General features: G+C 49.7%; 1 protein-coding gene across 2 annotated transcripts in view; it reads left to right on the top strand.

Annotated features, from left to right (window-relative positions):
- Positions 1-12,822, top strand: part of ankfn1a (ankyrin repeat and fibronectin type III domain containing 1a) — a 101,764-nt gene that overhangs the window by 69,893 nt on the left and 19,049 nt on the right. For both annotated transcript variants that reach the window (XM_086304697.1, XM_086304698.1), the window contains 4 exons: positions 9,009-9,203; positions 9,654-9,767; positions 10,110-10,207; positions 12,057-12,147. In XM_086304697.1, the coding sequence (XP_086160823.1) occupies positions 9,009-9,203; positions 9,654-9,767; positions 10,110-10,207; positions 12,057-12,147 (498 nt within the window). The remainder of the gene's footprint in view (positions 1-9,008; positions 9,204-9,653; positions 9,768-10,109; positions 10,208-12,056; positions 12,148-12,822) is intronic.

Below are 12,822 nucleotides of genomic sequence, written 5' to 3'. Positions count from 1 at the left end.
GGATCTTTAGCATCAGAATTGTTGTCTTAAGGCCAAGAAAGATGCCAAGCGGATTTATTTTACCAAGTGGATCATCGTGGCCTTGCCATATTGGTCCATTTGATTGACCTTTATTATAATTATGAATTTATTTTATTTTCAGTTGCTACAAACGGGACAGACATGACTGGGGGATAGGACAGGGAGAAAGAATGAAAGAAAGAGAGGGAGAGAAAGAAAACCAAAGGGGAGAAGAGACGGTGAGAAGGGGGGGAAGAAAGAAAAACAAAAAAAACCAAACAAAACACCTGGATCACCTGTATGGAGAAAAAAAACAGAAGAGAAAGCAAACAACAAAGAGCAACATAGTAAAAAAACGGCACCATCACAATAAACTAGCTAGCAGTAGATATCAGTAGATACTAAATAATAAACGATATTGTGCAGCACGCAAGATAGACAGCGCACAATGTGCTTTGAGGCAGCAGCCAAGAAAGCTGTAGTCCGCGTCTGTGAATACCCGTGTGTACACCTGTGTGCATACCTGTGTGGATCAGCATGCTTGCATTCCAAAGGTTTCTCCATGTAACAATCTGCTAGAGGGTGTGGGGGGCCACAGCCCCGTCCTCCAGGGCATGAAGCAGGTATGGAGGAGGTCAAAACTCCAGACATCCAGAGGCCCCCAGAACACAAGAGACCAAGGAAGACCAACAGAGGGGCAGCCGCGCCACTGTCCCAGAAAGAGCTGAGGAGAGTCCCAGATGAGGGCTCACTCAGCAGCCGCGCTCCGCCAGGGGGGTTGCAGTGACGCGCCCGTGAGCTCCGCCGGCAGCCAGCTGTGCCTGAGTGACCGAGCCCCAGGCCGAGAGGCCGGGGGCACCCCACCTCCGAAGTGGCCCGAGCGAGCCCCAGGCTCCAGGCCCCGATAAGCGGCTGCCAAGGAGTGAGCCGGTGTGTACCTGGACGCCCACCCCCAGACACAAAGAACCACCAACGCACTGACACCTGAGGGAGTCCGCCACCGGCAGGGGAAGTGGTGGTGGGGGGAGATAGGCCTCCAAACCTTGGAGGGCCTGAGATGTCCCCAGAGAGGTGGCGCCTGATACCCAACCTGACATATAGACACAGACATACAGGCACACACAGACACAAACATCCATTCCCACCCTCATGCTCTCATATGCACTCACTCCACACTCAACCAACGTGGAGACAGACATAAAGAAACGCTGTACACACGATCACACTCCCCAAGCGTACTCTACAAACCGGGTCTAGGTACCCTTGCCCCTGGAGGGGGGAACTGCACCCAGACCCAGGTGGTGTTACCCTTTTCCCTGCGGTGGGGAGGGGCAGACCGCCCCGACTCCGCAGCAGCAGGGAGGCCCCACACTTCAGACCGCAGTCGGACGGCCAACTCCTCCTCCTAGCCCCCCCGCTCTAGCAGGTCGCAGAGAACGGGGGTGAGAGAAGACTCCAAACCTCCCTCCACCCGCTCATTGTAGTGTTGATGCATGTGTGTTCTAAGGTGCAATTAAAACCCAGGAGGGCATGGAGCTACCTGCCAGAGAGCAGCAGGTAAGCGCATGGTCCCTCCTGCTAGCCCTCAATGTCTACGTGTATTTAACATTGAGAGGTGGGCAATGACGCCAGGGGTGAGGTGTACACCCTGATGGTACTTTGGACTCCGTGTATCGTGCCCACCCCCAAGATCCTATATGTATGTGTAATGAGAGTGTGAGTAATGTGAATGTCTAAGTTGTGGGATAAAATTGAGGCAGAGGCAGCCAGAAGGGGACGGGGGGGGGGGGGTGGCCTCCTCTGCACCCTGGTGACACACCCCTACTCCAAGGTCCTGCATGTGTGGGTGGTTGTGGTGGAGCGGGAAGAGGGAAGCAGCTGGAGATGGGGAGGGAAGGAAGGGGGGGGCAAGTGACCCCTCCCTGGGGCCAGCTCCCCCGCTGACCCCAGTAGGCACCCCCATACTCCGCGACCCACCAGGGAAAGGGGGCCCAGGCCCATCCAGACCGGGGCCCAGCGCAGCAGCGCCCCCCGGCCCCACAGAGCCCAGGACAGTCCACCCAACCCCACCACAGAGAAAACTGCACCCACCCCACCATCCACTCATCTTCCAGACTACATAAGACAATAAACACCCAGGCTGAGATCTTCCTCCACCTCTCCTGTATCTCCCCCTCCTGCAGAGAGTTCCTGAGGAGAGGAAAGCTCCTGCAAGATGTGACAATCTCCCCCACCAGTTGAAGAGCCCCCCAGGTGGCTCGACGCACCGGCGGCACCCTGCGCCAGGGATGGGCCCCCATGCACCCACCCGCCCACAACCCCGGCAACACACAAACCAGGACCCAAGGCCCCGAGGTCCGGCCAGGGCCCCAGCCCAGAGACGGAGTGCCCCCAGAACCTCACGCCCATCCCGGACCCACCCAGGGGCAGACAGGCTGGGTCAGTAACCCACGTCCGTCAGCACAGACCCTCCCCTAGCCCCGCTGCACGCAGCCACGAGGAAACAGTCACCCGAGAGCCAAAAGAGCCCCCAACCGGACATGACCGCTACCCCGGGTTGAGCCCCCCAAGGAAGATGCCTCCAGGGAACCCCCCGACGCCCTAAGCCTGTCCCTACCCCCACACCAATCACAACAGTGAAGGCGGGACCAAACTATGACCCCCCACCCCCACTAGGTGATGGAGCTGATCAAAGGAGCCCAGAGCAATTGATCTGATGTGGTGGCAGAGGCTGTATCAAGACTAATGTAATCTAATAGATAATTTCTATATTGGTTAGAATTAAGATTATTTTTATTTTTCCAGTTCATGAGGACTGTTTTCTTGGCTATGCATAGGGCAGTGAAAACCATATGGGCGATATTCTTTTCTGTAGTGACATTATCTAAGCTGCCACATCCTCTTCATGCATGTTGTCTTACTCCAAGATGTATAGGCTCAAAAGCCTACTACCAATTAAGCATATTAGATAATGTGCATCTCTGTAATGAGAAGGGGTGTGGTCTAATGACATCAACACCCTATATCAGGTGTGCATAATTATTAGGCAACGTCCTTTGCTTTGGCAAAATGGGTCAAAAGAAGGACTTGACAGGCTCAGAAAAGTCAAAAATAGTGAGATATCTTGCAGAGGGATGCAGCAGTCTCAAAATTGCAAAGCTTCTGAAGCGTGATCATCGAACAATCAAGCGTTTCATTCAAAATAGTCAACAGGGTCGCAAGAAGCGTGTGGAAAAACCAAGGCACCAAATAACTGCCCATGAACTGAGAAAAGTCAAGCGTGCAGCTGCCAAGATGCCACTTGCCACCAGTTTGGCCATATTTCAGAGCTGCAACATCACTGGAGTGCCCAAAAGCACAAGGTGTGCAATACTCAGAGACATGGCCAAGGTAAGAAAGGCTGAAAGACGACCACCACTGAACAAGACACACAAGCTGAAACGTCAAGACTGGGCCAAGAAACATCTCAAGACTGGTTTTTCTAAGGTTTTATGGACTGATGAAATGAGAGTGAGTCTTGATGGGCCAGATGGATGGGCCCGTGGCTGGATTGGTAAAGGGCAGAGAGCTCCAGTCCGACTCAGACGCCAGCAAGGTGGAGGTGGAGTACTGGTTTGGGCTGGTATCATCAAAGATGAGCTTGTGGGGCCTTTTCGGGTTGAGGATGGAGTCAAGCTCAACTCCCAGTCCTACTGCCAGTTTCTGGAAGACACCTTCTTCAAGCAGTGGTACAGGAAGAAGTCTGCATCCTTCAAGAAAAACATGATTTTCATGCAGGACAATGCTCCATCACACGCGTCCAAGTACTCCACAGCGTGGCTGGCAAGAAAGGGTATAAAAGAAGAAAAACTAATGACATGGCCACCTTGTTCACCTGATCTGAACCCCATTGAGAACCTGTGGTCCATCATCAAATGTGAGATTTACAAGGAGGGAAAACAGTACACCTCTCTGAACAGTGTCTGGGAGGCTGTGGTTGCTGCTGCACGCAATGTTGATGGTGAACAGATCAAAACACTGACAGAATCCATGGATGGCAGGCTTTTGAGTGTCCTTGCAAAGAAAGGTGGCTATATTGGTCGCTGATTTGTTTTTGTTTTGTTTTTGAATGTCAGAAATGTATATTTGTGAATGTGGAGATGTTATATTGGTGTCACTGGTAAAAATAAATAATTGAAATGGGTATATATTTGTTTTTTGTTAAGTTGCCTAATAATTATGCACAGTAATAGTCACCTGCACACACAGATATCCCCCTAAAATAGCTCAAACTAAAAACAAACTAAAAACTACTTCCAAAAACATTCAGCTTTGATATTAATGAGTTTTTGGGTTCATTGAGAACATGGTTGTTGTTCAATAATAAAATTATTCCTCAAAAATACAACTTGCCTAATAATTCTGCACTCCCTGTAGATGTCTCTGAGGGGGGTCAGTGAGGTGCCGATTGCCCGCTCTGCTGCCCTCACCACCCGCTGCAGTTTCCTCTTGTCCTCCGTGGTGCAGCAGTTGGACCAGAGTGTGCAGCAGGAGGTCAGAAGGCTCGATGGTGGAGCGGTAAAAGTTTACTAGCAGACTCTGGGGTAACTGGGCCTGATGCAGTTTCCTGAGGAAGTACAGCCATTGTTGTGCTTTCCCTACCTGGTGGGAGATGTTTGTGGACCAGGTGAGGTCGGCCGAGATGTGGACTCCGAGGAAAGCTTTCTACCCTTTCTGCCTCCTCCATCAATGTAGAGGGTGGAGTGCTCAGATCGCTTTGTTCTCCTGAAGTCGATTACCATCTCCTTGGTCTCGGCTGTGTTCAGATGCTGAACCTCCTCTCTGTAGCTGAATCATCGCTGTTGTCGATCAGTCCTATGACGGTGCTGTCATCAGCAAATTTTATAAAGGCGTTACTGGTGTGGATTGGTGAACAGCTATGGGAGAAAAGTGAGTATAAGAGGGGACTGAGGACACACCCCTGTGGGACGCCCACATTCAGAATGAGGGTGGAGGTGTGCTCTCCCATTCTGATGTTCTGGGGTCTGTTGCTCAGGAAGTCCAGTATCCAGCTGCACAGTGAGCTGCTGAGTCATGAGTTGCTTAGTTTATTAACCAGTCTGTGGGGTTGAACTGTGTTGAAGGCAGAGCTGGTCCACAAACAGCATTCTCACACAGGGGTTACTACTGCCCAGGTGAGGGCTTTGTGAAGAGCTGTAAGTATGGCGTCCTCTGTCCACCTGTTTGCCCTGAATGTAAACTGGTGTGGATCGAGGTCTGCAGGGATGGCAGCTTTAATGTGCGACATGATGAGCTGCTCAAAACATTTGGTAATTATGGCTGTTAAAGCACGTGGACGATGGTCATTCAAGCAGCTCACCGTGTTCTTGGGCCCTGGAACGATGGTCGCTGCTCACAGGCAGGATGGTACGACAGACTGTAGCAGTGAGAGGTTGAAGATGGTGGTGAAGACCTTTGCCACTCTACACCGTCAGGACCAGGAGATTAGACCGCTCATCATCAGCGAGCATTGTTGGCACTAAAAACACAGTTCGTGGTGTTTTTAACCAAAGCGTCTTAAGAAGTAAGTCATGACTCTTTGTTGCTCTGCTGCTGAAGGTCAGCGTTTTCTACAGTTTGTTTACTGGAGTCTGTGAGATTGTTCTAGAAAACCTCTCATATATTTACAGGAACAGAGGACATGATCTACATCACAGTGATCTACTCTCGCAGATTTAAACACAGGATTTAAACACGAATGTTTCAGTTTGCAGGTTTTATAGCAAGTGTAGCGTCATCCTGCTGAAGAACATGACATTCCTGGGTTTTCTGGTTACCATCGGTAGTAACTGGTTTGTTATAGCTACTAGTGACAGAACCAGTAACTCAGTGAAGTGAGAGAGTTGTCAGCATAGAAGCTGACGTTAACGTGTTGTGTTAACGTGCTGCAAGAAATGTTAAACAGCAGATGTCCCAGCATGGAGCCCTGTGGTGCACCACTGTTCATACACACAGAACAAACTCACACTCCTTGTTATTGTTGTGCTCTGTTCCACTTTAATTGATCTCAATGTAGGGATGCACCGATACTGGTATCGGGTATCGGGACCGATACTGTAAAATGTGTGTGTACTCATACTCGTAAAAGTTAACAGATACCATGAACCGATACTAACTTATTTCGTTAATCAGAGGGTGGCATGTCATTTCTGTTGTAGTTTTTTAGATTGGCCACTAAGGGGACATCCCGCGCTAAACAGGCACAGGGTTAGGCGAGTGAGACTGGCGGCTCCAGATAAAAAAGAGAAACTGGAGGCTGCTGTAGCTAGGCTAAACAAAATGTCAGCAGTGTGGACCGGAACAGCCAACTTTAACTCAGGTTTTGGAAAAGTGATGAAAAATGTCAAGAGAAAATCCACGGGCAGTTAAAACAACAGAGGCTCTGACTCATTTTATCGCTCTGGATGACCAGCCAATGCCAGTCGTGGAAAACATAGGATTGCACTGTCTTCTCAGCGTACTCGAGTCACAATATGAAATTCCCAGCCGCCCACACATCAGGGAGATAATGGTGCCAAAACTTTCTGAAGAGGTAAAGACAGCAGTGTGTGCGCGATGTCAGTCCTCGGTTTAACGTCACAGTGGACTGATGATCCACGGGCAGATGAGGAGTTCGTCAGTGCCAAATACTTTCGTTATTTTGTTTGTTTGTTTGTTTACAATATGGACACTCTGCAATAATTTAAAAGTTTATTTTATTCTCAAACCTAATTTGTATTTATTTTATTCCAAACAGAAGTGTTTATTTATTATTCTGAAAGCTCGAGACAGTGCCAATAGTTCAGTGATATTTAAATTACAATGTGGAGACTCTGCAATAATTTAACAGAAGTGCTTATTTTTCACTTGAAATTTTTTTGTGGTCATTTTTATTAAGATTTTATTTTTTATCGGCAGAGAATAAAATAAAACCTGTCTTTCAATTCATTGCATTTGTGTGTGTGTGTGTGTGTGTGTGTGTGTGTGTGTGTGTGTGTGTGTGTGTGTGTGTGGTAGAAGTATCGGTTTTTGTACTCTGTATCGGCAAGTACTCAGATCCAAGTATCGGTATCGTATTTGAAAAAATTGGTATCGTTGCATCTCTATCTCAATGTTAAACAGCCACAAACTCATTCAGCTGTTGTGGTGTCGCTCATCAGTTTTGGACTCTGCGTATCGAATCATTGACTTTGTTGCAGAGTCATTGCTGTCAGACATCTTTGAAGTCCGTTTGTGGCTCGTGGGCTGTAGTGTGAATACTCGTGGGCTTTCACGTGGACACTGATGATGGACGTTACACTCTGACAGCTGGACTTCATGCTCTTTGCTCTCATCAGCCTGTCCTATCAGAGTGTGAAGCACAGTTTCAGGAGCTGAAAGCGTCACATAATTCTGTGCTCAGGTCTTGAAGCGTAAATCATCCTCGGCTTTATTTTTTGGATGAGCTGGTTTGTTGTGCAGACTTCAGAACATGTCGACAGCAGCTGAAATCTCTCCTCACGGCTCATTTTTACTCGCTTTCATAACATCTCTGCATGCAGCAGGTTAGACTGAGACACACAGTGAGTGTGTGTGTGTGTGAGGGTGTTCTTGTTTGCTGCTGATTGCTTGTTTATGCTGCTGTCACGGTCCGTGACTGAGAACTGGACGGCAGCGAGTGGCGTCGCAGTAAAGCGGCGGTGTTTGGGCGGGCTGGCAGCTCGCGGAGCGTTTCACCGTGACAAACGTGGAGGAACACACACAGAGCTGTGCTGGTGATGAATGCGCCCGTCAGACTTCATACCACTGCTCTGCTGCCACTCTTCACTCGGGCGGAGGGGAAACATCAGTCAGAGCATGAAAAAGAAATGTTTCCATCCTCAGAGGCTCCACAGTCCACACATGACGCTCGTCTTCTAAAAACATGCCAGTCGTTGTTTCTGATGATGATGATGCTGATGCATCCTCGGGCTCCTCTGTGGGCTCTAGAACTAGATCCTGGACTTTACAGCTCAAACCCAACTGGTTTCATTAGGACCTGATTTTCACTGGTTTTATAACTGTGCAAAAATCTTGAGCCACCCCTCATTTCTGTGTATTTTGCTTCCAAGGAGACAGACTCGCGAGCAGCAGATCTGAAGCTTTCTTTCACAGTTGTTTGTGAAGGTTCTCAGTCATCCAGCTCATCGTAGTCTAAGGAGCTCGGACAGAAAAGCGTCTCATCCTAAGATCTCAGAGGTTTTCTTCAGACGTTGCTGCTTTTCCTCTCGTGTTCAGTGTTTCATTTTCAGAAGAATGCTTTTGTTTGTTAAGCCTCTGAACTCTGACCTATGAATCATTTGTGCAAAATGTGGCTCAAGACTTTTGCACAGCCCGTTGAAAACCCCGCCCTGTGATGGACTCTCCAGTTGCTTCCCCAGAGCTTTGTTTCATCGTCAGCTCCATCAGCTGAAGTTATTTTTATACGACTGATTTCGTCCTTGGTGCTAAATAAGAGGCAGCTGAAACACACGGCATGTAGCCGCTCACACACCGAAGCACAAACATGCAGCACAGATGCTTTAATAACAGACCTGACGATCGATCAGAGAAAGTTTTCTTTCCTTTCTCCCGTCTTTCTGCCGCCCTGCACCTTTGGTCCCTCTGCGCTCGCTCAGAACACGTTTCCGTGTTTGGTTTTCTCTGCTGCATCTCCTTTTGTCTGCCTCTGAAGACGAGTGAGCCGTGGCCTTGACAGAGACGAACTCCAACTCCTCCACAAGCTGCTTTTCTTCCACTAACAGGAGACACGACGCCACATTCAGCCCACCGAGCGAGAAAGCCAAACACGCTCGTCTGAGCTTTAATCAAACGCTCGCAGATCATTCAGCAGTTAGTGCGACACTGGCTGTGAACTGTGACAATGGGTGCAGCGGGTGGAGGTTTGTGTGAAGCACAGGTAAAATGTGAAGAAGCAGAAAGCTCCTCCTGCAGTTTGCTGTCTGTAACCAGCTGCTGTGTTTCTCCTGCAGTCGTGAGCGTGGAGAGTCGCGAGGCTCACCTGAACTCTCTGGTGCTGGAGGCGGAGCGGCGGGCGGTCGACCTGGCGGCTCAGGCTCAGAGGGACGGCCTCTCGCTGGAGGCCTGCCACAAAGACAAACAGCTGAGGGCGTGGGAGTGGAGGTGCAAGCTGTACAAACGCATGAGGACGGGCTTCCAGCACGCACGTGAGTCCGCACGCCGCCCTCCTTAGTGTGTATTTCCTGCCGTCGCTTCCTGTGTGTGTGGCAGCTCAGACAGCCTGATGGGGACACGCGTGACCTTTGCAGCAGATTCGGAGCGCAGTACACGTTCAGCTGGAGGTGTTCCTGTCAACATTAGAGCTGCTACACCCAGAGCTCAGAGGGGGCGGGATTTACACAACCAGCTATAAAACAGAAAGGTTGCGATCGAGACGTGAACGACGTGCGCGGTGAACTCACGGTCTCATTAGAGCAACGTCAGGGTGATTCGACTGAGGTCCTTCTGCAGGCTTCACACAGCGACTAATCACACCTGCTGAAGACGTCAGGGAGGAAACAGGAAGTCAATCACATGTTGCCATAGTTACCTGGAAAACAGTCAGAGCCACGGTCCACACACACACGTTTCACCCTCCTCTCTGTGCCCCTGCTCAGGTGCCCCGGAGGCCCCGTCCATGGTTCGACTGAGCGTGAGCAGTAGCAGCACTCTGACCGTCACCTTCCAGGAACCGCAGTGTCTCAACTCCACTGTGGTGACCAAGTACAGAGGTGAACACACATGTGCATGCACGCACACAGGCCTGGTCCTGTCTGAGAGACTAAAAGGTCAAAGGTGAGGCCATCATTTAGGTTTCGATGTTCGAGGTGAAGCTTCGACTGAAGACTTCATGTTGGGTCTGCAAAACCACATTTAAAACGATAAATTAACAAGGTTGTTCTGCGTTAATTTACAGGTTTACTTCACGGTTAAACTCTAAAGCTTCTGGATTTAAACCCCAGATTTATTCTCAGATGATGCCTCAGGTTGTCGTGGTTACACGGAGGAACAGGAAGTGGTGCTCAGAGGCAGGGATGAGGAGGCTAACGTTGCGTCTGTCGATGTGTTCGCAGTGGAATGGAGCTGCCTGAAGGACTTCTCGCTGCTCGCCGGAGAGATGGTGTTGGATAACCTGCAGAGCCTCAAGTGCACCATCAGCAGCCTCACCACGGTAACAAGAGCATCCCTCCTCCGCACATCCACCTGTCTGCCGCTGGCTTTAGTTCACAGTTTCAGAAAAAGGATTGAATAGAGTTTCTGTCACGACGAAGCTGCTGTCGCTCAGGTCGGTCTGTCGTTTGCACGTTTGTCCGCTCGCTGTGATGCATGTGTTCGTTTGCAGCAGGCGCGTGATTTCGGACCTCGGTGATGTCATTGCGCGGTCCCTGCGTTGTGCGTTGGCTGATCGGCGTCTGTGATGCAGACTTGTTTTCGCTGTGCTGCACACACCGAACCACAGCTGCTGTTTGCCATTTAGATCAGCGAGCGGCTTTCACAAACTTCCACGGCGGCCCTGAACTAGAGAGCAGGCTGAAAGGGCCGGAGACGCTGCGAGGGTGAATAATGAGCCGGCGAGGCTCTTGGGCCTCGAACGTCACAGCTCTCATTTACATACTGAATTCATCGAGTCGGGGCCGAGCCGCACGAGGAGCTCGGAGGCCTTTAAGTACTCAGCTGTCCTGGAAGGATTAGACCTGCAGGGCACACACATGGGGGGGCCACGGGGGGCCTGTTTGTGTAGGTGGAAGAAAGCCTGAAGCTGCGAGGAGCTGTGACCGGAACACAGCACAGGTGCAGGTGGTGTTTTTGTAGCCAGGGAGCAAAGTGAAGGTAGGGAGCTAATGATAGCTGATAATATCTCAGCACATGGCGTTAAAAACATTTAATTAGACAGACACAGCAGCGACAGCAGGACGTTTGAATTCCTGGGAAAAAAGATTTTTAACGTTTATTGGTGGGCACAAACGTCGGCCTGGTGGTCTGTGCACGTAGAGACCAGTCTCACAGGCCTGCACACCCAGGAAATATATGTTCCTCTGCTGGTTGCTAGCATGAAACTGGCTGCAAAGAGGTATGACAACCTCTGAGGGGTGGGGCCTGCTGAGGGTGGGGCCTGCTGAGGGTGGGGCCGAGTTTAAAGAAACCTGAGTGATATTGGGTTAAAGTCATTAGTTTGATGTAACGGAGGCTCCGTCGTTCGGTTTCAGGGATCGAGGCCGCTGTCGGTGAAAAAGCTGCACCCTGCTCTGATTGGATGAGGTCAGCTGATTCAGTGCGAGCCTGAAAGTAAACGTGTTGTTCGTGTTGCTCAGGTGGAGTCGACTGTTTTCTGTGGAGACGTTCTGATGTTTCCAGCGTGGAGACGTGTCCTCGTTACGTTGGCTGAAGGCGAGCAGTCGGCTGTTGATGATGATGATGGCAGTGCTGGTTTTTTCTGCAGACCTCCTCTGAGCTGCTGTCTGTGTGGATGAACAGAAGGGGGCGGAGCACACAGGCTCGAGGGGCTCCAATTAAAACCCAAATTGAACCAAGCAGCAGAGTGACATTTGAAAGGAAACTTTCCTCAAATGTTAAAGCACTTATGCTTTCACGAACTTTTACAGCAGCAAAGGTTTATTTCCACAAAGTGTCCTGATGATATAAAACAGTAAAAAGAAACCTCTTCAAACCTTTAGAAAACTTTTTCAGACGTGCACGTCGGAAATGTTCCAGCTTTAAATGCATGAATAAGCAGACAAATGAGTTGGTGAAAAAGCTGTGCAGACGCTTTCACAGCACTCAGTGGGAGTCATCACATTAACCGACATCTGAGGGATAAAAAGCCAGAAACAGCTCAGTCCCGTCCTGACACATTAATAACAGGAGGCAGGATAAAAAGACAAAAGTATGTGGACACACTGCTGCAGTTCCAACAGTGGAAGTGTACACATACTTTTGTTGATGCAGTTATTTTCACCAGAAGTGATTTCTTTCCTCCAAACTCGCCTCTTCACTCTAACAGATGGGTTTCTACTTTTCAGGGTCGGCTCTACTACGTTCGAGTGTCGGCTTATAACATGAAGGGCTGGGGTCCGCCCGCCTCCTCCCTCCCTCCATCTGCTGCTCCATCCAGTAAGTTCTCTCCATATTTTTCCATTAACCTCACCATCTCAGCAGCTCGCAGCTTCTCTGTGACTCTGGAGTTTAACCTCTTTGTGCAGCAGCTGTTTCAGCCTGGTTTTATATTCCTCTGCTGAATAATGCATCATGTAAATGTTACAGAGCCACTGTTACAGGCCTGCAGAGAGCAGATTGACTTGGTGGGGTAAATTGGTTTGTTGCAGTTGCAGAAAAACCACAAACGAGCGAGTGAAACACAAGCTGACGACAGGCGAGGTCGTGCCGCATGTTCTCGGGTTGGATATGACGCTCAGGTGGAGGGCATGTTTCATGTGAGGCTGCAGATATTTCGCCACCTGTGGGTTTAGAATGACTTCTAGCTCCTCCCACAAACAACAGTAACAGATTACTTTCTCCAGGGAGTAACTAGATGCTGATATACGTGTAGGAGGCTAGCTTTGGTTTCCTTCTAGACCAGTTAAAGGTGAGATCGGTTGAAACTGATAAACTACTCACTCGCTCATTTGTTACATTTTTGGAGAGTTTGTGACTGGATGAGCTTAAAGACGTGAGATTCAAAATCCCAACGATGGAAGAACAAGGAGATTGTTAGCAGACAATGTGATGTTGTTGGTGACCTCAGAGACGCTCACAGGGCCACGCGGACTCTTCGGCTGAACTTTGACC

The sequence above is a fragment of the Aulonocara sp. 'chitande type north' Nkhata Bay genome, linkage group LG8, assembly GCF_057382095.1.
Source record: "Aulonocara sp. 'chitande type north' Nkhata Bay isolate Kocher_YH1m ecotype deep benthic linkage group LG8, A_spYH_male_GT1.1, whole genome shotgun sequence".
Lineage (NCBI taxonomy): Eukaryota > Metazoa > Chordata > Actinopteri > Cichliformes > Cichlidae > Aulonocara > Aulonocara sp. 'chitande type north' Nkhata Bay.
Note: the sequence above shows the minus strand (reverse complement) of the source record. Positions and strands in the feature narration are given on the sequence as shown.